The following is a 25,791-nucleotide window of genomic DNA, read 5'->3' as shown; positions in this document are numbered from 1 at the left end:
TAGAAAATGATTTATTTATTCGTCTGCAATGACTATTTCTCCCTGCTGGATTCTTCTAGTAATTTCCTTTGGAGACTCTCCGTCTACGAGACAACCGACTGAAAGGCATGTACCAAGGACCTCCTTCACCACCCCAGAGAGCTCTCTGGCGTAGGACTTGGATCTCTGCTTCTTTGCGATTTCAATGACTGCCTGCAGAGCAAGCGATCCATTGTGCTGGACGTTCTTTTCCTTCTTTCTGTTTCTTGGGGGCTCCTTCAGCTCCTTCAGAATCAGCGCTGCTGTTCCGGGCTCTGCAGTGATTTCCATCTGTCTTCCTTGGATGGCAAGCAGCACTCCAATTTTGTACCCCATGTACTCTTTTGTCTGCTTGGCAATGTTCTCACCGACCTGCTTTGCGTTGAATCCCAGAGGCCCCACTTTCTGTGCAAGAGAAGCGCCTCCTGCAGGCTCTCCGCCTACTACTCTCAGTCTAACGTATTTTATTTCCTCAGTCTTGTTCATCCCGGGTATAAAAATAAAATAAAAATAAAATGGAGAAAAAAGAGCGCAGCAAAATAAAATAAAATAAATTTGAGGATTCGGATGGAGAAATTACTTGAAGCAACAGACCAATTTGACGTAGAGTTGTTCGACAGCGTGATAAGAGCCTTCTACAGCCCAGGAGACAGGGAGCACAAGAGAGCAGAAAGTGTGCTGCTTCAGTTCAGAGAGCATCCTGATAGCTGGGCAAGAACTGCAGATGTCATAAAAGAGAGCAAAGACAGCAGATCGAAGATATTCGCAGTGCAGGCTCTCGAGAGAGCAGTGAAGGTGCGGTGGAGCATGCTGACAGAAGAGCAGCAAAAAGGTGCTCGGGAGTACGTGGTGGACAAGATACTCGAACTATCGATGGCCTCAACTCCTGAGGCAAAGGTGCTCGTAAAGCAGTTTAACCAAGTGCTGATTGAAGTGATAAAGAGAGAGTGGCCCAGCAAATGGCCTACGCTTATTACAGATCTCCTGGAAGCGAGCAGAGGAGACTGTGGTATATGTGCAAATAGTTTTAACCTTCTTGCGCTGCTGTGCGACGGGATATTCAACTTCCACGAGTCTCTGGTCAGTGAAAGAGTGGCTGCCCTGCAGAGCCAGATGAAGAACGAGTTTCATGCGATTTACGAGATAGTCACAGACATTTTGGACAAAGTCAGCACGGGAGAGATAGCAGTCCCGAATGACTTGGTTCTTTCCAGTTTAAACTTGCTGAGGATTTTGGTGCCTTTCTTCTCCTCTGAGTATTTATTCCAGTACAAACTGGTGGAGATCGTCTCCAGATACATCGAGTCAGAGTTCATTGTTCCAGCTGTGCAGGTCCTCAGAGGCATTCTGGCACGGGCCGATGATGCGTCCTCTACAGCGCTTTTTATGGAGTCTCTGAAGAGGTGCTTTGTCGTTATAAGCGCTTTCTTCGAGAAGTACTGCCACAAGTTCAACCAAATGCACACAGAGGGCATGCACGCACACTACGACTCTTTCCTGCAGCAGGACGTAAACCTGATCAGAGAAATAGTCTTGTTCTACGGGCTAGCATACAAGTATGCAAGAGAAATGGAAAAGATGCACTGCAACACAAAAGTGCCTTTGGGCCTTATGCTCGAGATATCCAAAATATCTGACTTTGAGCTCTTCCGGCTGTGCTTGGAGTTCTGGTCGATGTTTGTGAAAGAGCTCTTCCTGGAGTTTCCCTTTGTCCCTGCATCCACGAAGTCCCCAGCTGGCCTCAGAAGAGTGCACTACGCTGAGGAAATGAGCGCCCTTGTGCCTGTCCTTGTGGCGCAGATGCAGAGGCCAGAAGAGGTAATCATTGCAGAGAATGAAGACAACGAAATAGTACTGGAGAAGCTAGTGGACACTGAATGCATCCAGCACCACAAAGAAATGAACGAATTACTGTACAATATCTCGGCAATGACGCCGGGAGGACTGGGCCCATACTTCTGCAGCGAGATATCAAAGCTTCGCTCAGGGCCATGGACCAGAGAAAGACTGAACAAAGTCTCTTGGGCAGCAGGGAGCATTGCAGGCACGTCAACTGTCATTGCAGAGAAAGAGTTCCTCACGCAGGCCATCCAGACGCTTCTATCTATGTGCGAAGAGGCCACAGAGGAGGGAAATAGAGCAGTGGTTGCATCGTGCTTGATGTACATCCTTGTCAGAAACCCTGCATATCTCAAGACGTATCCTCTCCTTCTGGAGGCTATATGCAACAAAATGCTCCAATTTATCATCGATGTTGATCTCGTGGGAGTGCCTGAAATGGCGTGTGACACTTTGCTTAAGCTCATGTCATCGTGTGCTGAAGTGCTGAGGATTCCTCTCTCTCCTGATAGAGAGTGCTATGTCACGAGCGTATTCCCGCAGATTCCCAAGATCCTCAGCGTGCTTAAGCCGTACTTATCTGAGGTGCTATTTGAAGCGCTATCTTATCTGTGCTGTGATTACGTTGATAAACTGCTGCAGCAGCCTCTGATGGACTTATTCACACCGGGTGTAGACACCGCAGAGGGCGTTCTGCGGATAGTGCATGCAGTGAGACTGGTCAAAGTCGTGTGCTCAGTTAATGTGTCTGAAGAGTTCTTTGCAGCACGAGAGATTGTCATTGGAAGAGCCCTGGGGCAGCTGCAGAACATATACAGCTCCCTGCCTACAGCATCTGTGCATCCTCCAATGCTCAACAGAAACATACAGATACTTCGCAAAGAAATTGTCATACTCTATGAAATTATTGCAAAAGAGTTCTCAGTGGAGTTTATCCTGGGAAGCTTCATTGAAGTTTGCGCAGGAGTGATTCTACCGCCTGTGCGCGCAGGACTGGTCTCTCCCGTGGAGACTCTCGATCTCCTTGCAGAGCTCTGCAAGAGAACAGTGGAGGGCACAGCTCCTCTGGTGAATGAAGTGGCTGCCCCGGTGGCGCAGTACGTATGGGCAGATCCAGACGAGAAAGAGGAGCACATGAAGGCTTTCTATCGAATGCTGTGTGCTGCTGTCAGGTCTAATCCCGTGATGAATAGCCTGCAAAAGATCGAGTGGCTGGCGCTTGGAGCAGGACACGCGAATAGAGAGATATACGAAGAGTCCATTGAAGTTCTTGCAAAGGTAATAGAAAGATCTCCCATTGAAATCATTAGAGACGCGTTCCTGGGCCTGCTAGAGTGCATCCTTGGCACAGCCCTGGACAAGGACCACGAGGGAGGGATGAGCTCTCTTCTGGTTTCTCTTTCTCTCCTGGTGAAGTACAGCATCGAAGAAAAGTGTCCAACACAGAACCAGGTGCTGGAGGTGTTTGGGAGCAAGCTGCACGGCATATTCCCGCACATCAACCCAAAAGACATTGAGGACTTTATATACAGGTGCTATAGAGACGCCAACTCGCATGAGGGCCTTCTTACAAACATAAACGACTTCCGCGTGAAAATCAAAACCATCTAATATCTTATCTAAGTACAATAAAAGCATCTTTTATTATCTCGTGTTGTGTATCAGTTTGCACTACTGGCTGTATACTTAGCTATCTCGTGCATCACAGGTGTAGTAGGATGATAGCTACTGTTTTTCATTTATTGCTGGTAAAAGAAGTATATAGAAGTGCGTGCTTCTATATGAGAGATTAAATAAAACCTGAGATAAAATTATTAAGATTGCTAAAACTATGCAGATCCTCGGAAAGAACATCAGATCTTTCAATGGTTATCGACTCTTATTCCTCTCTAGTGTTTTTCATTGATTTTACTGCTATCTGTTTTTATTTTAATCTTGATGTAAAAGTGCATAGGCATAAAAGAAAAAGAAACTGTAAATATTATGTACAGACAGTTTAGTTATTTATTTATTTGGTTTCTCCAACTCACTGGAAAAGGTTGACGACTGAAGTATTTCATGAAGTAGCTTAGATATTGAGGTGATACTTGGGTTTCTTTCGTGCATGATGGCCTCTGAGAGCATCTCCAGCATAACTGCCCTAAACTCTTCTTTTACACTCTCTACCTCTGGCCCTGGCTGTGCTTCGTCAGCACTCTCCAGAGATAAGTTCATTTCCCGGTATCTTTGCTCGAGCTTATCTAGCTTCTCTGCAAGCCTCTGCTTTATTCTCTCCACTGGCCAGCCTAGAATGCTCTCTTCATCCAAATACTCTCCCACTTTCCTGTCAACCACCAGCTTGCACTGAAGAGCTGTCTCTTCGGAAAGCTCTCTCTCTTTGCTCTGCGAAGCCTGCACAAAGAATGCGTCAAATGGCTCGACTATGTTCCTTTTTAGGTATTCTGCCAGCTCATCCACTGCTTTTCTCTTCAGTGTCTGTCCTTCCTTGCTTCCCATCGGCCAGACTCTCTTACTGTTTTTGCACGTCTTCGAGTCATAAGCTTTGCTCCACCACATAAACTGTTCGCAGAAACTCGTGCAGTCAAATGCGAGCCAGGACGTAGTCTCTCCCTTATCTCTCCTCGTTTCCTCTTTATACATTTCAGATAGCCTTCTGTACACTTTTCCATACAGCAGCTCATCCTGCGCCAGAGATATTTCCAGCTTGCTTCCTTTGTCCAGCAGCAGAGCATTGTAGAATGCAAGGGTTTCCTTGAACACTCGAAAGAGGCCCATTGACAGCTGCCCCACTGCCATAATTATGCATGCATACTCTTTTGTTCTTTCTGGGCTTTCAGATAGCACAGAGACGCCTCTTGCAAATTTCATATTAAATATAAACAAGAACATCTATATACTTGCAGAGAATTGCTAATTTTTTCAGTCATACTCTGACCCACTGCTAATTTCTTGTTTGGACAGAGTTTCCTAATACAGCTCCATGTTTTGTATGAGATCAAGCATCCATTTTTCGTCCTGTGTGTTTCCAAATGCAGGGCATGCCTTGAAGAGCTCGGAGAGACTTTGCTTGATTTTTTCTGCGTCTTCAAACTGCAGTCTGCCTTTCTGGAGATGCGACAGGGCATTTCCGAGGAATATTGTGTACTTTTTGCGCATTGTCTCTTTCTTCCACCGCTTCCCCACAAAAGAAACCATCTGCTGGATGAACATCACCAGAAGATCATTCTCTAGATCTATCTCAGCATCAGGGGGCAGCTTGTCGAGGAGGAACAAAAATGCCTCGGGATCATTTGACTCCAATACATAGGAGAAGCACTCTGCAATGTCTGTCTCCAGCAGGTGTATTATCATCTCAGTGGGATCCTCTTCTATGTGGTTGTAGTCCTTCAGAGTGTCTGCTATATGGTCGAGTGTTTCATCTTTGCTTTCTGACAGGTCATCGTCTAGTCTTTCCATCCCCATTGGAATCGCCTGCATCTTTCCAATGACCTGCAGCCGTATCTCGTTCATTCCATTCTCGATTATGGGCACTATCCCCTCCACCACTGCGCTCTTCAGTGACCGGTTTATCGCCTGGTTCAGCGCCTTCCCTTCGATCGATGACATAATGGTGCTGTTGCACATGTTTGCTATTTCGTGCATTTTTTGATCTATTTTGAACGCTAATATTTTTTCAATCTTCTGGAGCAGGTGGACTCGCACTTCTCTCTGTATGATGCTTTCAAATAAAACAGCTACGTTTTTGTTCAGCTGTTCTGAGACTGTCTTCAGCAGTCTGTCCATGCGTATCTGCTCTTTCTCCTCTCTTTCCTTTATCATCTCCTCTAGTTTTCCGTACAAAACAGAAAACTGTGTAGCTACGTTCTGAGATACTTCTGTGTCTCTTTCGCCTTTGTTAACTAAGCCTGCATCCAGCTGCTTGTCTGAGTGTATCATAATTAAATTATTGAAAAAGAAAATAAAGAGAAATAGAGCGAATCACCCTGATGCCATTTAGTTACGAATGGATGCCTTGCTTCAGTTTTTGGAGAGTGTTTTGGGCTTCTTTTGTTTTAGCAGAAGATCTTTCCCTGGCTCTGGAGAGCCTTCGTCCAGCTCGGCAAAGACGACTTTTTCTTTTTTCCCGGCACTCTCGCTTTCTCCCGTCTTCTCTGCGTCGAGTACGAGCACTCTGTCCATCATACTAGCCACTGCACTCGAGTGGGTGATGAAAATAACGGTCTTATCCGTTGATACTAAATGCGAAATTATTTTTAATTCTGCTGCAGAGTCCATTTTAGACGTAGACTCATCAAGAATGATTATGTCCGTGTCTCTTAGAAGACACCTTGCTAAAAATACTTTTTGTTTCTCTCCTCCCGAAAGGTTTCTTCCTAGGCTTCCCACATTGTACTCCAGCCCGTCTTTTTTTGAGCTTATTATTTCACTGACCTGTGTTTTTTCTAGGACCATTTTTAGCCTTTCCTTGCCGGGACTGCTTCCATATTCAATGTTGTATATCAGGGTGTTGTTGAACAAGCAGCTCTCCTGCGGAACTATACCTATTTTTTCAGTGATCATGTTTTTTGTCATCTCAGAGATGTCTATTCCATTCACTCTGATTGTTCCTGTGTATGCGCACTGCTTCAGAAGGAGCGACAGAAGGGTTGTCTTCCCGCATCCACTGCTTCCCTGGATGGCTACTTTCTCTCCCTTGTATATCCTGCAGGAGAACCGGCTTATCAGCTCTTTTGTCCCATGGGTGTGCGAGAATCCTACATTTTCAAACTCAACAACTGTTTTTTTGTCTCCACTGCAGCGTGCGCTAATATTTTCATTTTTATTTTCTACATCCATATTCTCTGCTGAGTCTTTGTCTTCTTCTGACTCGCATGCATCAGCGGTAGAAGGAACCACGTCAGGCTGTGTGCTCTTTGAAAGACTGTCAATGTAGTTTATGTACGCCTCACAGTCCACATAGCACACAAAGATGTCTTTAGTAGCCAAGGCGATTTCCATCAGATTTTTATCAAGTTCTTTTATGTACTGTATCAGAGTCGACCCAAACTTCAGCAGGTCTTTCTTCTCAACGCTGTTGTACAGGTAGATCATGGCAGTGATCTGCAGGACTGTGTATATAAACTTCTGTATTACATTCAAAATTGACACAAGCAGTCTGTCATTGAATGTCACTCTGAGATACTTTTGCATATATCTCTCAAACTGCCCTGTCTCGTACTCTTCGGTATTTGCTGTTAGAATCGAGTCTTTGTTGCTTATTCCCTCTATGATCTTGTTGCTGTACAGGTCGTCATACCTGTTCTTTAAGATTTTGTTTTTAATTCGTATTTTCAGCAGTAAGTAGCTTATGAAGATGTACAGCAGGTTGAACAGCGTTATTATGACCAGATAGTTGCGATCGAGCTCAAAGAGCTGAACATGCACTATCACTGTGCTTATCATCCTGTACACAATAACCACCAGTAGCTTCGTAAGGAGCTCCTTTATGCTTCTGTTTCCTCTGTCCACTATTCTGTTGATTTTAACCGAAGAAATGGGAAGAGTTGTGTAAATAGTGCTGTTGAACAGCGCTACAGAAATATTGTCGAGCGTGTGGTTGACGAATAGGCAGAAGAGAAGAGAGTACACCTCGCGAAGCACCGAAGCGGCAGTCACAAAGAGCCCAGAGTATATGGCTGTGTATATCACTGTTTTGTCCTGGCTTGCCAGCTGCACCAGAACATCAGACGTGCACCTTATGCTGAAAACCATCGCAGTGCTGCACAGAATGCAAATAGCCAGTCCTGAAGCCAAGAGAAATGCCGAGTAGATTGCGCTTGTTGAGAAGGAGAAGCCAAAGAGGCCTTTGATGATCATCAGACACACAAAGATGTTCCTTTTCTTTGCAAGCGGCTCTTTTGCCTTTTTGCCCGCGGGCTCCTCTATCACAGAGAAATCGTCTTTCGTGCGAACTAGAACGGAAAACTCTTCGTTCATTTTTGCTCCACGAAAAATCAACTCTTAAAAGCCCGCATGGCAGCCTAAGGAGAGGTGTCTCTTTCTGTCCCTCTTTGCAACCCGGTTAGCTCAGTCGGTAGAGCATTGGACTTTTAATCCAAGGGTCGCGGGTTCGAGTCCCGCATCGGGTGATTTTTTATAAAATGCAGAATTTTAGCACCATGTCAATGCAACATTCTGGAGCTCTTGTGGCTCTTGACACAAATGTTCTTATGGGAAAGCTCGATGTCGTCAAAGGCCTTTCTTTTTTGATAGAAAACATAAACATGGGGCTCTTTATCCCGTGCACTGTCATGCGGGAGCTCGATGCGAACAAAGTGCGCGTCAAAGGCGCAAGAGATGCCATTGTCTTCATAGAGCAGGAGAACGCAAGAGTGAACAGAAAAATATTTCTGGAGCCTGCAGTGTCCGAAAAAGGAAGAATCAACGATGACACAATTGTTCTTTCGTGCAAAAATAACAAAGTTATGCTCTTGCTCAGCGATGACACTGCGCTGAGACTCAAGGCAAACAACGCAGGGTACAATCTAAGCTGCATATCCGTGGAGGGGAAGAGTGCAGAAGAGCTGTTCAGCGAGATAGCAAACTTTTTCAGAATCGAGTTTATGGACTTTGAGCTGAAAGAAGACACAGTGGGATCTGTAAAAAAGCTGACTGCAAAAATTGCATCAGTGATCTACCACGAGAAAGTCTACCCGGTGGTTGAAAGAGAGCTCGGGCGGGATCTTCTTCCCTTCTATCTCCCCGAGGGATTAGACCAGTCTCTCTCTTCTCTGCTTGCGTATGTCTCTAAAAACTCTCACCTCTTCACGAGTACTCTTCCGCGATCTTCAATCAAAATTATATCCAAGCTATCTAGTAAAAAAGTAACCACAGCCGACCTGCAGCTTATCCTGGATATTTTTGGAGTTTCATCCGAGGGGTGGATTTAACCTGAAATATTTAATAAACAATGGATGAAGAGTATTTTAGCACGTGCGTGAGCTCCTGTGCAGATGCCCACTGGGCCTCCAAGAAAGGAAAAGTGTTAATGAGAGACTGCGAGTTTGGGACTACCTGCATGTCTGATGAGGTTTATACGAACAAAAAAATGCTGGGAGCTTTAATTCACGTTTTGCCTTCAAAAAGTCTGCCCTTATTCCCCATTGAGATGAGGCCTGCACTCCTGCGGCCAGTGGGCAGTGTGACTTGTGCTCTAATTGACACAGGGCGCTTTGACACTGTGCCTTTCATTCGGGTCAGCACTCTTTACTACGTGGGAGAGGATAATAAAAGGGTAAAAGTGCCAAACACCAGAGAAGAGCTGGCATTCTGCAGAGATATTCCTGCGGAAGATAAACTCGTTATGTACAAGATGGGCATGGAGTCTTTTGAGGACAACTTTCTGTGTTTATCGCACAAAACGAGAGAAATACTTCTTGGAGTCTTTGAAGAGACAGTTGGAGTAAAAGAATATTTAATGCTCTTTGGAAGAAACCAGTATCTCTTCCCTGCGTGCTCTTTTAGCGAGCTATCCAGGGCAATTATCCACATGAATTCGAACATACAGGTAAAAATAACCAATGATCGCATAGATAACAAGGCATACACCAGCCCTGAAAGTGATTCAGCAGTGAGCAAAGATGTTAATCCATCTTCGAGTACTGATGATGGCTCAGAAGATCTAGACACTTCGAGTACTAACGGTATAAAAAATGGAAAAAATCAAACACCAGAGAGTGACTCAGACTACGATCAGGAGAGCAGAGATAGTAGCTCTGATGCAGCCTTCAGCACCTCTCCAGCACCATCCACCAATAAAAATGAATACCACTACTACTACACACTTATTCTTAACTTTCCTGTTGCAGAGGTTCCCTCAAAGTTTTCTTACAAAGCGAAAGACACGCTTATCCACTTTCTCCACATAAAATTATACGGCCTAATGTATGCATACATTTGGTCTGATAAGACACTGCCCCCAGACACTCTGAGACGCATTGGCATCTCTCATGGGAACATTCTGTTCCACTGCGAGTTTAGAATCCGAAAATACTAAAGAGCAAAGAATCTTTAAAATTATGCAAGATGCCAAAGAGAGCAGAAAAAAAGAAATAGTCACAACACTTGGAAACTGCCCGACTTCGCAGACACATCTGCACAGAATCTCAACCGAGGATATGGCATTTGTCTGCACGGTCTGCAAAGAAGTTCTGCTCAAGAAACACATCCCCAAACACATATGCGAGAGCCCAGCAGAAAAAAAGCCAGAGGCAGAAGATACCCTGTACTACGACACGCACTGTGCAGTGATAGACCAGGAGAGCGGGGTAAAGTGCTCGCGAAGTCTCAACTGCAAAGTGCACTCTATTTTCATGAAAAGAGCGATAAACAAGAGATCCCAGCCGTTCGATGCTCTGCTGAAGAAGTCGATGGAAGAGAGAAAGAAAAGAAAGATCGAAAAAGACGACGAAAAAGCAGACAAGCGAGAGAAGATAACAGACGAGTGCCACAAACTCGAGGATGTCATTTGCAGCAAGCTGATGTCTCATATTCCAATAATCGAAAAGACCTTCTATCTTCCCGAGATAAAGTTTGACACTCTTGCCGTCAGAAGTTTGTTCTTCCAGCCTTTGAAAATATATCGGATGTCCCAGGAAAAAAAGCCTAATAAAAAGTAAGAGTACACATTCTTTATTTTTGGCCTGTCCGCTGGCAATTAATTTCATCTGTGTTCTGAATTAATTAAAATAAATCTGTCCATTTAATTCCATCTTGACGCTTTTTATTTTCCAAATAAATCCTCTTTTATGTGGTCTAGTGCGCTATTTAAAAGATCTTCAGAGCCCAGCACAGTGTCAAGGGTGTAGCTCCAGATGGACTTTGTGTTTAGGCTGGAATTAAGGAGGAGGGCTGTGAATAAGCCCTCTCTTTCTGTTGCCACTTCCTTTCCGAGAAGCTTTGCGTAGCTCTCGCATATTCTGATGTGGCTCTCCAGAGCCCGTATGCTTACATTGTCTGTTTCCTTCTGTCTTTTGTAGTACTCTTCAATCACTCTTTTGCACTCGCTTGATAGTTTTACTCTTATCTTCTTCCTCTCTTCGATGAGATCTCTTATGAAAATGGTGCTTTTCTCTTCAGGCTGCTTTTCTATATTATTTACTGCTATTTCCTTGTCAGATGCGAGGAGACCATCCAAGCACATTATCAGATCAAATCGGCTGAGAAGTGGGGGTGGAATTTTGAGAGATTTCAAAGCGCCTTCAGTTTCTGTGCTGTGTCTTCCTGCTGCGATCACTGTGCACCGTGTGTCCAGCTTCACAAGGATCCCCGCCTTGGCTATTGTAATGGTCTGCTGCTCCATTGCCTCCAGAATTGATGCTTTCTCTTCTTTTCGGAGATCATTGAAGTCATCGATGCAGCAGAGTCCCCGATCTGCCTGCGGGATGGCTCCTGGCTCGATTATCCAGTCGCCGTTCTCCCGGACTGCGCAGGCAGTCAAACCCGCTGATGTGCACGAGCTTCCTGTTGTTCTTACGGCAGGTGCAACGGTTTTTGATGCAAAGGCCAGAAGTGTGCTCTTTCCTGTTCCTGTTTTTCCCACGAGTAGAATGTGTGAAGATATTCTGTTTCTGCTCTGCGTCTCCTGGTACAGCTGCTCAGTCATTGTGCTCCCATCTCTGGAGGTATTCGCGCTTTCTTCGTCTTTATTCGCAGACTCTTTTAAAATATTCTCTTGTCCTCCTATGGTGCACAGAATCATTGCGAGCTTTGTCTGTTTGAGTCCAGCCAGCGAGGGTGCATAGTTTTTTACTATTTTCATTAGCAGATCGTATTCATTCAGCGGCACTTCGACCAATTTTGCGTTATTTTTTTGTTTTTGGTGGCTTATCTCTATTGCTCGGATGAAATACTCGCACTCTATGGGGCATCCTGGTTTGATTCTGTGCCACAGCACCTCCACCACTCCTGTGGCTCGGATTACCTCGCCTGGCTTGCACGTATTTATCAGCTTATTGTACAGCTGCACATTTATTGTTCGCGGGAGATATATGTTGCTTCTTTCTTGTATTTTGATCTCCTGGTAGTCTGTCTTCTTGTTATTTACTGTTTTGAATTTGAGGAGCCCAAGCTTCATTACCGTTCCGTAGACAGAAACGAGCTCATTGTAGTGAATCGACCGAGGATAGGACTTTAGGTCGTACGCCACTGGGATGTTGAACACTCGCGTGTTCTCTGCGCACGCAGATGCAAGGATGCGCATGGCACTCTCTGGGCACTCGTTGTACGCTTTCATGATGTCAACGCACCCGTCTGGATTGCTCTTATCTCCATCTACTACGCCCCACTGCGCTGGATTAACACTATTTTCTCTTTCTGTGTCTTTTGTTTTTCCGCCATTCTCTTCTATTTTTGTTCCACAGCTGTTTTTCTTCCCCTCCATTCTTCTTTCTTTTTTACTTTTTGTGTGTTTTATTCTTTATGTGCTGCCTCAAGTCTGACTTCGTTTTTAGATCTATTTTGTGGATTATCACAGTGTAGTAGACGGGTGTGTTGTTGTATACAACACAGTGGGAAGAGTTGTGGCTGTTTCTCCCAAGCTGGATAAAAAATGACATGTTTTTGATCGATAGCGATGTTTTGTACGAGTGTATCAGCTTGTTTGCATTCTCTTTTGTCCAGGGGCCCTTCAGCGTAAATGGGCGTATTCCAGCTCTCTTCTCCTTGAGGTTGTAGCACCCAAAGAATCTGTCGTAGATTGAGCGTATTCTCTGTATTCCGTATTTATTGTACAGCATTTCCTGCCCTTTCATCTTGTTGTTCAGCTTCTCGTTCTTTTTTATGAGGCCTATAATACTTTTAAAGTCTTCGATTGAGTAGCTCCCAGGGCTGCACTCTTTGATCGCCAGCGTTCTCTTCTCCTCCTCCAGACACTCGCTGCACGCACACTTATTCTCTGTGGTGTATGCCATTCGGGCAAAGGCCCCGTTTTTCAGGTTGGGCATTAATATTCCGGTAGATGCCAGCTCTTTTCCTGATATCTTTTCGAGATGCAGCTTGCTTTCCTTTGTTATTCTCACGGCATCCTTATCTACTGTGCTGTGGCCAAACCTCTTTGCGATGCAGTTAAAATATTTTATAGATACCTCAGGGCGTATCATCGAATACTTCTTAAAGCGAATCTTCAGAATCTGCGCACAGGACGTGTGGCACACCAAATGCTCCTTTCTTATGAACACCCTTTCTGCAAGATTCACCGAGCATTCTTTCATACAAACAATCGAAATAATAATATAAATAATAATATAGCGAATGGCAATATATTTATTGCACACAAAAAGTCTCAAAGAGGGCCCATCTTCATTGATTGCACAGAAAAAGAAGTGTGCATCTCTACACAGCGGTGAACAAAGAGACTCAGGCTGGTCTGTGCGATTTACTGCAGCATTTCAAGCAAAACCACTAGATAAGAAAAATTGCTAAGTACGGTGTAATCAGGGTTTATTTCAACTTATTTGTTGAAAAGGTGTAGAGTTCTGCTCTAGACAGATTATTGCCTTTGTGCCACTATGCTGAGTATGCTAGCCCAAAAATACTGTTTTAGAAGCTATAAGGCTCATTGTGTGCTAGATACAAATTAAAGTTTCTTTGAGAATCTTCTTGATGTACTATAAGATTTAATAGTCTGAGGATATTTTTGATGAATTGTTCTAATTCCACTGATGTACACTGTAAATATTACGTGCTCGCACTTTCTATCTTACCACAGATGCAGGGTGGTAGAGTCTTTCTCTGATCTTTAAAATTTGCCAAATGATCAAAAATATCAAACTAAAAATAAGATCAATATCTGGAAGAGATGAAGAGCTCGTTTGCAAAAAGAGAGAAAGAGACAAAGCTACCGTAACAAGTAAGATTAATTTATTGTATTAGTTTTTAGATAAACCAGCAATTAGATTATATGTACTTATAAAAGAAAACAAAATGCTTCCCACAAGTATGAAGGAAGAGACCACTGTAAATGGAACCTTTGTTTTGTTGGAGAAGATGTATGAAATGCTGGGAAGCGAGAACATAATGTAGCAGCTTGCCGTGTTTGCAATTAAGTTCATTACAAAGCCATATTTAATATCACCTAGTGATCCAATAAGTAAAAGCAATGTCACGCATGAAATTACTGCTATTTCAGCCTTTCTTTTATTTCTGGATACGTAGTCTTTGAAAGGAAGGTTGAGGAAAGTGACGATCGAGTCTCTTGTTGGGTGCATCTGCAGAGGATACGCTCCAAACAGCACAATGGTCATTGCTATTTTGGCAAGCTGGATGAGATAAAAGTATCTGTTCCCAGAAGCCTCTCCAAAGTTTGCAATGATCTGCTTGTAGAAGGATCTGTCTTTGTCCGCCAGAATGTCGAGAATTGACGTGCCCTGGTTGTTTCCTCCTGCGAAGTATCCACCGTTTGCAACCAAAAAGTACGCAAATGATGCTATCGCAATAGAGAAGATGCCCACCTTTGTTCCGTTGGCTTTTGTGGGCTTGTCAAGCAAAGAAAAGATTTTGACCATGTTTTGCTGGCAGCCCAGACCAAATATGTAGAAAGAAAGGGCTGAGAATATGTCCCAAGGGTTCTTTGTGTACGCCTTGAGCACATCCTTCTGTATTCCCGTGCTGGGGAGCAGAACAGAAAGCACGCCCGAGAGCAAGACAACCAGAGACAAAAACACCACAGATATAGTCGAAAGTATTGAAATAAATGCGAGCTTTTTCAAGTTTTTCTGCATTGCCAAAAAAGTTGGCACGATCATTAGCACAGCGCTGAAAGCAATGTTGTATGGCAAGTACTTTATTTGCTCTTTCAGCCCCAAAAACTCAGATATCCACGTCTTCAGAATCAGAAAATAGACGAAAACAGCCCCCAGGCCCTGTGCTCCAATGCATGCCTCTGCGATGTACCCCAGCGCAGGGAACGTGTTTTGGCACACTTTGAAATAGGACGGGTCTTTAGTCTCCAGATTCTTTGCGCAGTGGACAAGCTGGAAGAGTGTGAACGCGCACACGGACGATATAAATATTAGTATTGGCGCCGATAGCAGGTATCCCGAATACTCAACAGCCGTGGGCAGAGTTAGCACTCCAGAGCCAAGGATTGATCCTACCATGGGAAACGTTGCTTTTGTTATTGAGAGTCCTCTTTCTGTTTTAGCGGTCGTGGTTGCAGATCTCATACTGTATTAAAATTTTTTCATTTGGGGCTATTTATATATTTCCCATTGGGAGTTATTACTTAAATGATCTTTAGCTAATAGAGAGAATTTTTTCAAATTGTGGGAGCCCCTTTATTGGTAAATCAATCTCCGTAAAAGCACACATGTGAAAATATGCTGCATTTAGCACCAGTGCACTGCAGAGCATGCGGTGATAATGGTTGAGCGGCTCTAACACTCTGTTTAGCGCCAGGTTTTCTCTTTGCTGCAGATCGATCTGTCCAAACAATAATTATAGCAACTTATCTTTACCATAAGCCAAAGCGATGGAACAGCAAATATAAAGAAAGATTAGCACATTCAATCAAACTGATGCACAACTGCTTAAATATTTGCAATCTCAGCATGCCTATAAATGCACAACGAGCTGCAGATAATCACAAAAATAAGAAAGATAGAAGGAGTGCTAGTTTAGGCCATAGAATGCGCCCATCTCGTCTCTATCTTGAAATGGACTCTCAAAGATCTCTAGTGGTGTAGTGTCTAGTCTGTCCATAGAGACTCTGCGCTATCCTCTGCTCTATAGCCATCCTCCATGCATCTGCATGCAGTTTATTTGCAGAAGATGGTTAGATATATGACTTTAATAAATGTTTGCATTTTTATTTATTTTGTATGAACATAGTTTTATTCTATTCTTATGATAACATACTCGCTGCTCTTGCGTATGGTGTTCTACTAGTGTACCTCGGATTTTACCTCCGAATATACACCAGACAGGACTTATACTACATATGCACATCTATTTTTCTGCTGAGCACAGACATCTCCCTAGAAAGGACCCTTAATGCGGTCTACTTCTATTTCTACTTCATTATTCTGCTCGTGCTGCTTCTCATTGCTCTTTCCATTCTCAACCTCTGCTACTCTTTAACAGACAATGTGGTTATAACGATGTCCTCCACCATATGCTCCTTTGTTTTTATGATTATCTTCTACCTCCTCACAAACGAAGAGATTCACATTCTGTCGCTTCTTGTAAAAATATTGCTGTTTTTTATCATTGAAATGATGATAGTAGCCATTATAGTGATGAGCCAGAATTTATAAATATAAGCAGAGAATTGTACAACCAGATAGATGTTTGTCCTGTGTTTCTTCTTCCTGTGCATCCGAGGCCTATTGCCGTTTTTAAGATGCGCACGGGAGATATAAATAAAGAAAAAGAGTAGGGCTTTTTATCTTGCTTTTGCGCTTCTTTTGTGCTGTCTTCTCAGCGAATTTTTATAATATTAAAGAGCGAGAAATATTTAGTTCGAAGTTATTTTATTTCTGGATGGCGCACAAAGAAAAAACAGTGGAAGAAATATACCAGAAAAAAACACCGATTGAGCACGTGCTCCTACGGCCAGATACATACATAGGGTCTGTCCAGTCAGAAACAAGGAACATGTACGTATGGAGCGAGAGCGCAAAGAAGATGGAGCGGAGGGAAGTGACATACACGCCAGGACTGTACAAAATATTCGATGAAATACTAGTGAATGCTGCAGATAACAAAACAAGAGATAAGAAAATGAAGGAGATACGCGTTGAGGTGGACAAAGAAAGCTCAACAATCTCGGTGTTTAACGACGGAAAGGGCATTCCCGTGGTTATGCACGCCAAGGAGAAGGTGTATGTGCCTGAGCTGATATTCGGGCATCTTCTGACGTCCTCCAACTACGACGACGCAGAGAAGAAAATGACGGGAGGAAGGAATGGATACGGAGCAAAACTCTGCAACATTTTCAGCAGCAAGTTCATAATTGAAACAGCGGATGCAAAAAACAAAAAACTGTTCAGACAGGTGTACACAAACAACATGCTCTCTAAGGAGGAGCCAGAGATTGCTGAGTACAAAGGCCCCGAGTACACAAAGGTTATTTTCACGCCTGATCTTGAGAAGTTCGGAATGCAAAAGATAGACGAAGACTTCATGTCGCTCATTATGAAGAGAGTGTACGACCTCGCAGGAACAGTGGGAGGCATCTCAGTGTACTTCAACGGAGAGCTTATTCCCGTGACAGGATTCAAGGACTACATCAGGCTCTTCTTTGACAGCGACGTAGAAATCGCATACGAGTCAAAGGACAGATGGGAGATCGCGTACGTACTGGGAGACGAGCAGTTCCAGCACGTCAGCTTTGTAAATAGGATATCAACGCCAAGAGGAGGCACACACGTGAACTACATTGCAGACCAAATCGTATCAGCAGTTGTGGAGCAGGCAAAGAAGATAGAAAAAGGGCTCGTGGTCAGGCCCGTGCAGGTAAAGGCAAACATTTTCCTGTTCCTCAACTGTCTGATAGAGAACCCTGCGTTTGACTCGCAGACAAAAGAAACCCTCACCTTGAAACAGTCATCATTTGGATCGAAGCACTCTCTTGGGCCCAAGTTCATCTCGGAAGTGATGCGGAGTGGAATTGTGGAAAAGTCTGCATCGGCAGCCAAGGCAAAGCAAACCCAGCAGCTGAAGAAAACAGACGGACACAAAACATCGAAGCTCAGGGGAATTCCAAAGCTAGACGATGCAAACAACGCAGGGACGCGATATGCTGCACAGTGCACACTAATACTGACAGAGGGAGACTCAGCTAAGTCCCTGGCTGTGAGCGGGCTGTCCGTGATAGGCCGAGACAACTACGGAGTGTTTCCTCTGAGGGGTAAGCTCCTGAACGTAAGAGAGGCAACACACAAGCAGCTAATGGAGAACCTGGAGATAAACAACATAAAGAAGATCATGGGGCTGCAGCACGGAAAAGAGTATGCATCAGCAGAGAGTCTAAGATACGGGCATTTGATGATTATGACGGATCAGGACCACGATGGAAGCCACATCAAAGGGCTTATCATAAATATGCTCGACCACTTCTTCCCGTCTCTCCTGCGCATCAAAGGGTTTTTAATGGAGTTCATCACCCCCATTGTCAGAGCAACGAAAGGGAATATGTCCCGAGACTTTTTCACCATTCCCGAGTTTGAGTCGTGGAGCGAGACAGCAGAGGGCCGCGAGAACGGATGGCGCATAAAGTACTACAAGGGTCTGGGTACAAGTACCGCAAAAGACGCAAAAGACTACTTTTCGAATCTCGACTTCCACATTAAGGAGTTTACGCCCGCAGATCCCATAGACAGAGAGAGGATAGAGCTTGCATTCAGCAAAAAAAGAATCGACTCAAGAAAGACGTGGCTCAAAGAGTTTGTGCCGGGTACGTATTTAGACAACAGAGTGCAGGCTATTTCGATAAAGAACTTCATAGATCGGGAGCTGATACACTTTTCTCTTGCTGACAACATTCGATCGATTCCCAACGTGATTGACGGGATGAAGCCTGGGCAGCGAAAGATTCTCTTCTGCTGTTTCAAAAGACAGCTGAAAACAGAGATCAAAGTGGCACAGTTGGCAGGGTATGTCTCTGAACACTCGGCGTACCACCACGGAGAGCAGAGCTTGTGCTCCACAATTGTAAATCTGGCGCAGGACTACGTGGGATCGAACAACATACCGCTTTTGCAGCCTATTGGGCAGTTTGGCACGCGGCTGCAGGGAGGAAAAGATGCAGCTAGCCCCAGGTACATATACACTGCGCTGGATCCCATCACCAGGTATCTTTTTAAAGAGCAGGACGACAATTTGCTCAACTACCTGAAAGATGACAATATGCAGGTTGAGCCCGATATGTACGTGCCCATCATACCGATGGTTCTAGTGAATGGATCAGACGGCATTGGAACAGGGTGGAGCACGAGCATTCCCTCGTACAATCCGCACGATGTGATAGATAACATCAAGAGGCTGATACGGGGTGAAGAGCCTCTGGAAATGAGCCCGTGGTACAAAGGGTTTGTGGGAGAGTGCGATGATCTCGGTGGCGGAAAGTACAGGACAACGGGCGTGTATGAGCAGGAGTCAGGAAAGGTAAACATCCTGGAGCTGCCTGTGGGTGTCTGGACCCAGAACTACAAAGACTTTTTAGAAACTCTCCTGGAGTCGGGAGACGTAAAGGATTTCAAAGAGTACAACACAGATACAAAGGTGTACTTTGAAGTCATCGTCTCCAAGCAAAAGATGAACATCGTGAAGACTTTCAAGCTCACATCTCAGATGTCAACGGCTAATATGGTGGCATTCAACAGCAAGGGGGTTCTGCAGAAGTACAGCAACACTTCTGAAATACTCAAAGAATTTTTCATTGTCCGAAAAGACTTGTATGTTCGAAGAAAAGACTTCCTGCTCAGGAAGCTGCACACGGAAATGACTATACTGGAGAACAAAGTGCGCTTTATCAAGGAGGTGGTTGAAGAGAAGCTGGTGATTCTGAAGAGAAAGTCTGCTGAGATCATCAAAGACCTGGCAGACAGGGAGTATACAAAGAAAGACGACTCGTACGACTATCTTTTGTCTATGTCGATTATGTCTCTTACCACGGAGAGAATGGAAAAGCTGGAAAAAGAAGCAGAGAGCAAGAGAACAGAGTACGCCGCGCTCAAGAATCTGAGCATCGAAGATATGTGGCTTGCCGATCTGGACGCGCTTATGGAGAATCTGGATATGACTGTGAGAGACGATGGAGCGTACAAGAAAAAAGGAAGAAAGTCAAAGAATAAAAAGCAGCAGGAAGAAGCTGCAAAAAAGGCTAAATCAGAGTCTGCAGTAGCCGCGCCTGCAAAGAAAACAAAGAAAGAAAAAGTGTCTGTGCTGGACAGCGACAGCGACATGTCTCAGACAACAGTGGGAGAGAGCCCGAAGGGGATGGGAGGCTCCAAAAAGCCAGGCAGCAGGCCAGGCAGCACGTCTGCATCGCCTAAGGCCATTAACAGACCCTGGGACAAAATTATTCTAAGCTCTGAAGAAGACGAATAAGCCCACTTTATTAATAAATATACCGGTAGTAAAATGCAAAATAACTTGTTAAAACTCTTCGTGTGTCCTGCAGATTAGTGCAGAGCTCAGTGATACTCTCGAGAATAATCACTAAATCCACGTTTCCCATTTAGTGCATGCTTTCCTTGAACAATACTTCTGTTTCTTATCTCTATGCTCATCATTTTATACCCTAAAATCTTTTTAATTTTTACTAGATCTTAAACCTCAACTATTTCCCTTATTTACCCAACTCTTATTATTATCTTCTATGTGCGCTTAAAAGCATCTGTGCTCTTTCTGGTGTATCTCTGCGTTTTGCACTTTCTGCAAATAAAAGTGTACACACAGAGTTTCTTTAGGCTTTTTTTCGCTCTTACAGTGTGCAGGATGCAAAATAAAAAAAGTGTGCAATAAATAAAACTATACGCCATCAAATCGCAAAGACAAAATTTTATTATAAACAGAAAAACACTAAACATTGCAGAAAGACAAAGAATGATGAAATAAACCTAGACCACTTTATTTACTCATCTCAACATCATTTAAAAGCACAACCGGCCGGACAGTCGAACAGATAAAGCTGTTCACCTCCAGCCTATCGATGTACTCCATCATTTCACCGGGTATTCTTCGCGGTATGTTGTTCATCAGCTCCTGTATGGAGTCCATCTTCTCTGTGTCATACTTTCTTCTGCCTTCTTCAACATCCAGCAGATACGACTCTATGAAAGCAAGGCCCTTAGACAGCTCTGCGAGAGCCTCTTTTGTCTGGGTTATTTTGTTCTCTACATCTCCTATGTTAACGTCTTTGATGTCTTCCACCAGCTGCTCCACGCCAACTTCCTCAGCCTCCTCTGCTTCTATCTGGAACGGCACGTGCGAGAAGACAAACTGCGTTGATTCGCTGTACAGAGTGTTTTCTCTCTCTAGCTTGTAGCACTTCACAGGCCCTCCGTGCGCTGAGTTCTCTACGTCAATCACGGCGAGTATTGGATCGCTGCAGTAGCTTCTGAATGTCTGTGTGATCTGCAGATCGTTTTTGTGGAGGTATCCTCCCGTGTGGTACCATCCAAGGATGTGCTCCATGTTGTTCACTTTGCTGTACAGCTTGTACATGCTCTCGTTGTAGGACGTGTCGAAGAACCAGACATCCAAATTGTGCTCTAGCTCGTCAAAAGGCACTGCGTACGAATTTGTCACATGAATCACGCCATTTTCAATGTGTCCCAGCAGAGTGCCCACTACTCTGGGCTGGTCTAGCCGCGCGTAGTGGTCGACTGCTGAAAGCAAAACTAGCGGGTGCACTACTATGGGTCTTGTGGATGAGTACATATAAACAAAATTAAAATGAAATTATTTTAAAAACAATAAATGTGTGGGAATAATAAGAAAGTGTCGGATAAGAAGAGGAGAAATGGCAAGAGTCTGGCACAGCTCGTTTTCATTTGGTTTTACAAATAGCTTTATTTAGAATGTGCTGGATGCTCACAGGTATTTTCTTCGAAGATGCCCTGAAAGAGTCCATCTTGATAGGAGAATGTTGTGCAGATTTAGATTGACAAGACACCCTACAAACATGAGGAATGTTCCCAGGACATGTCCGAGGTTGAAGTCGTGGTTGTAGAAAATAACAGAGATGAACAGGGAAAAGAACTTCATCCCTATCTGCAGGCCCATCCGGCTGTCATCCATCTTTTCAATGGCTGTTTTTGTGAGAAAGAGTCTGATGTACGCAGAAGTGAAGGACGAGATAAACATATCTTTTCTGAAATTTTTTAAAATAACGCCGATTCCGCGGGAGGTGTTGAACAGAATGCCAGACAGAATTGTTGCCGAGAGAAGGTTTACCGCAGTGATAACGAACTCGTACTGGATTCCAAACTTTTTGCAGAGAAAAACCTGCCCACCTTCCAGGGCAACCTCCATCCAGGAGTGCACGCACAGAAACACGGCTGCGCTGATCTTTCTCTTTTCCAAGAACGCCTGGAAGTATATGGTGTTTTCCTGCGTGCATATCATTTTTATAAGCGAAAAGGCAAGGTTGTTCATTTCTGGGGTGGCGCTTCCCTTGCTCTTTATGATTTTTTCAAAAATCTCTTCAGCTTCTTTCCTATTTGGGTCTACCGGGCAGTTTGCGTGGAAGAGAAGCAAGTTCTTGTAGTATCTGGCTCCCTGCTCTTTAAGAGAAAGGGAGTAGTTTTGGGCGGGCAGCCTGTTGTTCAGAATGCTTTGAAGAAAAAGCTCTTCCTCCTGCATGGGCTTGAAGGAGCGCAGATCTTTCCCAACATAGTTGTAGAGAAATCGAAGGCCCAGCCGGATGATTTTTATCTTGTCGCTGTTGTGGAGGATTCTGAAGTCGTTTGACTCGGCAACTTTTGCCAAAAAGTGAATGTTCTCTACTTTTTCCTCTTTTGAAAAGATGTACGTGAATATTCCCATTGCGGCAATTAAAACAGAGAGCGTGGAGCGGCTGGTAAGATCGTGCCCCACAATGCCCAGGGGAGTGGGGAACAGCCTGAAAGACCGCACAATGGCCATCGTTGGGAAGGAGATGTACTGCAGGCCTTTGTAGAGCATGAGCTTGTTGAAAATGTTCACTCCCGCGAGAAGAATCAAAAGAATTATTAGTCTTATCTTTTCCAGGCGCTCTTTTAGGTCTAAATCTTTCTTTTTGTCTTCCTCCACGTTTCTTTCTGTGAGCTTTGTCTTCTTTACTGCCCTGCCTCCCTTCGCTTTTGCAGACTCGTCGCCGTGTCTTTTTATTCTGAAATTCTTTCTTCTTACTCCGGTCATGAGACACGCCAAAGAAAACCCAAAAAACACCATAGACTGCGATGCAAGCATTGCGCTGTCGTCGCAAAAGTCTCTTCTAACTATCCCGCACGTGAGCATGCTTTCCGTGTAGTACGCGTTGAGTATCTTTAGCACGTACTCGCCAAGATTATTGGCGCTATTAAGAAAAACCATTCTCTTCAACTTTGAAATTTATTTTTATGAAGCACGATGCAACTAAATGTGTAAGCCGTCAGCAAACACTTTGCAGATGGCCAGAGTAGGAAAGAGAAATCCAGCTGGCACGAAATTGCTGGAAATAGCAATTTTCTGGTAAATGTGATAAGTGAAAATTAATAATGAATTTTACCTATTTTTATTATAAGCACACAAGAAATAATTCAAAAACTAGGGCTCTGTCTCTAAGTAGTCGTCAAGCGTGAAACAGATGTAGTTGCTCGAGGAGTTGGGGATGGTTAGGCTCTCCGAAGCCGAGTAGTACGTGGAGAGAAACCGCCAGAGCATTTCCCCGGTTATTGCGTTTGGTTTTTTTAACTTTTTCAGCGTGTTTGCAACAATAAAATGCCGCGCAGGCCCCTCGGGCAGTATGTCCCCAAGCGCCTTCAAAATTCTTATATTCATTGCCACTTCCGATGGAGCTGTCATTTTGCAAATATTTTCACTTCTTCGGCTATATACGCATAGAGTATATGCCCGCAAAATATTTTACCCCTGTAAATATGCAAGATTATAGAAAACGAGGCAGAAAACCGCGTGAAGGAGAGAAAATGGAAAAAATGGAGTCAGTCTGTTTCAAGTGCCCGTACACGGCGTGCGATCTTCAGTACCAGTCAAGTCTCGGATACAAAAGACACTTGATGTATTACAAGCACTCGCTTTTTGCGCCGTCAAACAAGAAAATTATTTGCGGATATCTCGACTGCACAGCCACCGAGAACATCAGAGAGCACATCTGCAGAGAGCACCCAGAAGACGCAACAGAGCTGCTGGAGGCACACGAGATCATGATCAAAGTAGGAGAGGAAACAGAGGAAATAAGCACGGCTGGGCTGATAGGGGACATCGTGCACGATGAAGGGCTTTTGGACATTTCAAAAGTAATGGAGGAAAACGGCATCATAAAAGATATCATACTGGCAACATTTCCCAAAGGAGTAACACACATTGTGGACTTTGAGACGTTCTCCGACACCAACCAAATGTTCTACTGCAGAATACCCGGGTGTGGGAGACAGTTTAAAAGCCTTATGGCGTACAAGTACCACTGCGGGAAGTTCACCCATTTGTTCAAATCGATCATTGATGACTACACGTCCACACACGGCCCGCTGGACTACGAAGAGATAAAAACGATTTTCAAAAAAAAGTTCAACTTGGAAAACCGGTTCCTTCTTGAGGGCATATCGCACCATCTGATGCGCATGCCTGACCAGCACTACAACTTTATATTCACATTCGATGATGCGCAGCTGGGACACGAAAAACGAAGACTGAAAAAAAGATCTTCTGATTCGATATCAGAGTACAGCATTGGCTCAGAGGACAGAAACGAGTACGATGACGAGGACGTGAAAAGAATGAAAGAAGACGACCACGAGGAAAAGTCTCATTTTAAGATAGACTCGATTGTCTTTAACGGAAGACAGCTTCCGCATTTGCAGAGCTATGAGCAGGGAAGACTCTCTTTTTTAAATCTGTACCTGGAAACTACTTTGTTGGCGGTTGTTGGCAACTGCGTCATTGTTGGAACAAAGGGAGAGCTCGACGATGAAGAAGAGCAGCCAGAGACAGGAAGACCAAATAACATTTTTACATTCTCAGGAGGAAATGCTGCGTTTTTTGTCCTAGATAAGAACAAGATAAGAAACGAAATAACTTTGGAGGGGTACGGGTTTCCCAGAAAGCTGATTGCACTGGAGGACAGAAAACTTTTAGTGCTGTTCAATGACGGAGTGCTTCGGCAGCTTGTTTTAACAGAAGATCTCAAACTGCATTCAGTGGAGGAGATAAAAACAAAAGCACAGATCGTTGATTTCACAGTTTTCAACAAACAGATAATAGCGTGCAGCCACAGAGTGCTGACAAATCTATCGACCAGAAAGGAAAGACCGTTTGAGTCGCCCATTGTGTCAGTTAGCACCACAAGTGAATCTATTTTGATAGTAGACTCTAACGGAAGAACCTTCTGCATCAACGGCGTCTTCGAAGATATGTGCCCAATACCCTCCAAGGTAGGGACCAATGTGGCCACAGGCTTAGGCGATAATCACGATCTCATCTTCATCAGCAACTCGCTCTACGGCCTGGGAAGGATCTACTCTATTTCCACAAATAGCGTGCTCTTAGTCTCTCCCCATGCCTGCTCAAATGCCATGCTTATAAAGCCCGGGTTTATCGTTTCCTCTGGGCTCGATGGATCTCTTTGTGTCTCTGCGTACAAAGCCGATCCAAAGGTGTACATGAAAGTGCTGCGCACAGAAATCAGAGGAGACGAGCTGTTCATTGCCACATCAGAGGAAGAGCACGCTTTGACAGAAAACGCACAGCACCCAGCCATGCTGCACCACGACTACAGAATAGCCATCCAGGGGATAGTAAAGCAGGACATGAACTTGGTTGCTGTTTTGACATGCGGGATTGTGATTATTATTGACAAATTTTTCAGAGAGTGACACTGCCTCAGATTGCGTTTGTGTCTTAGAGAACTCTTGCATAAAAATTAAATAATTTTTATTTGCATGAATATAGCAATTGTCTGTGCAGGAATGCCTGTTATTCCCTTGGTGGTGTATTTTATTATGTCGATGGCTGGAGTTTCGTCTCTCTTCAAAGTAATAGTGCCCGAAGTGTTTGTAATACTATACGTTGTATTTATAGCCATAATTATAGTAAAAAAAGCAGAAAATGAAGAAAAAATAAAGCAAAAACAAAGCTAGCGCGGGCCATCCAATTAGGGAGCAGAGAGATAGCATAGAAGAGAAAGGAGCAAGAAGCAAAGATTAGGAGAGTCTACAAACTCTTGATTTTTATTTGCTACAAATTATCAATAAA

General features: G+C 44.1%; 18 protein-coding genes across 18 annotated transcripts; 8 read left to right on the top strand and 10 right to left on the bottom strand.

The window, feature by feature from the left end:
• Positions 1-15: 15 nt before the first annotated feature.
• NEMIN01_1522 (large subunit ribosomal protein L12e) lies at positions 16-504 on the bottom strand (the record flags this gene model as incomplete). Its single annotated transcript, XM_051477464.1, has 1 exon — positions 16-504. One exon carries the CDS (start codon positions 502-504, stop codon positions 16-18), a length of 489 nt encoding a protein of 162 aa, XP_051333424.1.
• Positions 505-585: 81 nt separating this feature from the next.
• NEMIN01_1521 (exportin-1) lies at positions 586-3,468 on the top strand (the record flags this gene model as incomplete). The annotated part of the gene is made up of 1 exon (XM_051477463.1): positions 586-3,468. The coding sequence occupies one exon, from the start codon at positions 586-588 to the stop codon at positions 3,466-3,468; it is 2,883 nt and encodes a 960-aa protein (XP_051333423.1).
• A 393-nt stretch (positions 3,469-3,861) lies between these two features.
• Positions 3,862-4,725, bottom strand: NEMIN01_1520 (uncharacterized protein; the record flags this gene model as incomplete). Its single annotated transcript, XM_051477462.1, has 1 exon — positions 3,862-4,725. One exon carries the CDS (start codon positions 4,723-4,725, stop codon positions 3,862-3,864), a length of 864 nt encoding a protein of 287 aa, XP_051333422.1.
• A 99-nt stretch (positions 4,726-4,824) lies between these two features.
• NEMIN01_1519 (uncharacterized protein) lies at positions 4,825-5,793 on the bottom strand (the record flags this gene model as incomplete). Its single annotated transcript, XM_051477461.1, has 1 exon — positions 4,825-5,793. The coding sequence occupies one exon, from the start codon at positions 5,791-5,793 to the stop codon at positions 4,825-4,827; it is 969 nt and encodes a 322-aa protein (XP_051333421.1).
• An 81-nt stretch (positions 5,794-5,874) lies between these two features.
• NEMIN01_1518 (uncharacterized protein) lies at positions 5,875-7,833 on the bottom strand (the record flags this gene model as incomplete). Its single annotated transcript, XM_051477460.1, has 1 exon — positions 5,875-7,833. One exon carries the CDS (start codon positions 7,831-7,833, stop codon positions 5,875-5,877), a length of 1,959 nt encoding a protein of 652 aa, XP_051333420.1.
• Positions 7,834-8,021: 188 nt separating this feature from the next.
• On the top strand, positions 8,022-8,786 carry NEMIN01_1517 (uncharacterized protein; the record flags this gene model as incomplete). Its single annotated transcript, XM_051477459.1, has 1 exon — positions 8,022-8,786. The coding sequence occupies one exon, from the start codon at positions 8,022-8,024 to the stop codon at positions 8,784-8,786; it is 765 nt and encodes a 254-aa protein (XP_051333419.1).
• Positions 8,787-8,806: 20 nt separating this feature from the next.
• On the top strand, positions 8,807-9,892 carry NEMIN01_1516 (uncharacterized protein; the record flags this gene model as incomplete). The annotated part of the gene is made up of 1 exon (XM_051477458.1): positions 8,807-9,892. The coding sequence occupies one exon, from the start codon at positions 8,807-8,809 to the stop codon at positions 9,890-9,892; it is 1,086 nt and encodes a 361-aa protein (XP_051333418.1).
• Positions 9,893-9,914: 22 nt separating this feature from the next.
• NEMIN01_1515 (uncharacterized protein) lies at positions 9,915-10,514 on the top strand (the record flags this gene model as incomplete). The annotated part of the gene is made up of 1 exon (XM_051477457.1): positions 9,915-10,514. The coding sequence occupies one exon, from the start codon at positions 9,915-9,917 to the stop codon at positions 10,512-10,514; it is 600 nt and encodes a 199-aa protein (XP_051333417.1).
• Positions 10,515-10,618: 104 nt separating this feature from the next.
• On the bottom strand, positions 10,619-12,277 carry NEMIN01_1514 (DNA helicase MCM9; the record flags this gene model as incomplete). Its single annotated transcript, XM_051477456.1, has 1 exon — positions 10,619-12,277. The coding sequence occupies one exon, from the start codon at positions 12,275-12,277 to the stop codon at positions 10,619-10,621; it is 1,659 nt and encodes a 552-aa protein (XP_051333416.1).
• A 13-nt stretch (positions 12,278-12,290) lies between these two features.
• On the bottom strand, positions 12,291-13,106 carry NEMIN01_1513 (uncharacterized protein; the record flags this gene model as incomplete). The annotated part of the gene is made up of 1 exon (XM_051477455.1): positions 12,291-13,106. The coding sequence occupies one exon, from the start codon at positions 13,104-13,106 to the stop codon at positions 12,291-12,293; it is 816 nt and encodes a 271-aa protein (XP_051333415.1).
• Positions 13,107-13,763: 657 nt separating this feature from the next.
• On the bottom strand, positions 13,764-15,059 carry NEMIN01_1512 (uncharacterized protein; the record flags this gene model as incomplete). The annotated part of the gene is made up of 1 exon (XM_051477454.1): positions 13,764-15,059. One exon carries the CDS (start codon positions 15,057-15,059, stop codon positions 13,764-13,766), a length of 1,296 nt encoding a protein of 431 aa, XP_051333414.1.
• Positions 15,060-15,713: 654 nt separating this feature from the next.
• Positions 15,714-16,148, top strand: NEMIN01_1511 (uncharacterized protein; the record flags this gene model as incomplete). Its single annotated transcript, XM_051477453.1, has 1 exon — positions 15,714-16,148. The coding sequence occupies one exon, from the start codon at positions 15,714-15,716 to the stop codon at positions 16,146-16,148; it is 435 nt and encodes a 144-aa protein (XP_051333413.1).
• Positions 16,149-16,374: 226 nt separating this feature from the next.
• NEMIN01_1510 (DNA topoisomerase II) lies at positions 16,375-19,944 on the top strand (the record flags this gene model as incomplete). Its single annotated transcript, XM_051477452.1, has 1 exon — positions 16,375-19,944. One exon carries the CDS (start codon positions 16,375-16,377, stop codon positions 19,942-19,944), a length of 3,570 nt encoding a protein of 1,189 aa, XP_051333412.1.
• A 522-nt stretch (positions 19,945-20,466) lies between these two features.
• On the bottom strand, positions 20,467-21,279 carry NEMIN01_1509 (26S proteasome regulatory subunit N8; the record flags this gene model as incomplete). The annotated part of the gene is made up of 1 exon (XM_051477451.1): positions 20,467-21,279. One exon carries the CDS (start codon positions 21,277-21,279, stop codon positions 20,467-20,469), a length of 813 nt encoding a protein of 270 aa, XP_051333411.1.
• A 153-nt stretch (positions 21,280-21,432) lies between these two features.
• NEMIN01_1508 (uncharacterized protein) lies at positions 21,433-22,914 on the bottom strand (the record flags this gene model as incomplete). The annotated part of the gene is made up of 1 exon (XM_051477450.1): positions 21,433-22,914. One exon carries the CDS (start codon positions 22,912-22,914, stop codon positions 21,433-21,435), a length of 1,482 nt encoding a protein of 493 aa, XP_051333410.1.
• A 213-nt stretch (positions 22,915-23,127) lies between these two features.
• NEMIN01_1493 (uncharacterized protein) lies at positions 23,128-23,385 on the bottom strand (the record flags this gene model as incomplete). Its single annotated transcript, XM_051477435.1, has 1 exon — positions 23,128-23,385. The coding sequence occupies one exon, from the start codon at positions 23,383-23,385 to the stop codon at positions 23,128-23,130; it is 258 nt and encodes an 85-aa protein (XP_051333395.1).
• Positions 23,386-23,459: 74 nt separating this feature from the next.
• Positions 23,460-25,412, top strand: NEMIN01_1507 (uncharacterized protein; the record flags this gene model as incomplete). Its single annotated transcript, XM_051477449.1, has 1 exon — positions 23,460-25,412. One exon carries the CDS (start codon positions 23,460-23,462, stop codon positions 25,410-25,412), a length of 1,953 nt encoding a protein of 650 aa, XP_051333409.1.
• Positions 25,413-25,478: 66 nt separating this feature from the next.
• On the top strand, positions 25,479-25,676 carry NEMIN01_1492 (uncharacterized protein; the record flags this gene model as incomplete). Its single annotated transcript, XM_051477434.1, has 1 exon — positions 25,479-25,676. The coding sequence occupies one exon, from the start codon at positions 25,479-25,481 to the stop codon at positions 25,674-25,676; it is 198 nt and encodes a 65-aa protein (XP_051333394.1).
• Between the last annotated feature and the right edge of the window lie 115 nt (positions 25,677-25,791).

This window comes from Nematocida minor (genome assembly GCF_024244105.1).
Source record: "Nematocida minor strain JUm1510 chromosome Unknown 7682, whole genome shotgun sequence".
NCBI classification, from domain to species: domain Eukaryota; kingdom Fungi; phylum Microsporidia; genus Nematocida; species Nematocida minor.
This window is presented reverse-complemented; position numbering and strand designations above follow the sequence as displayed.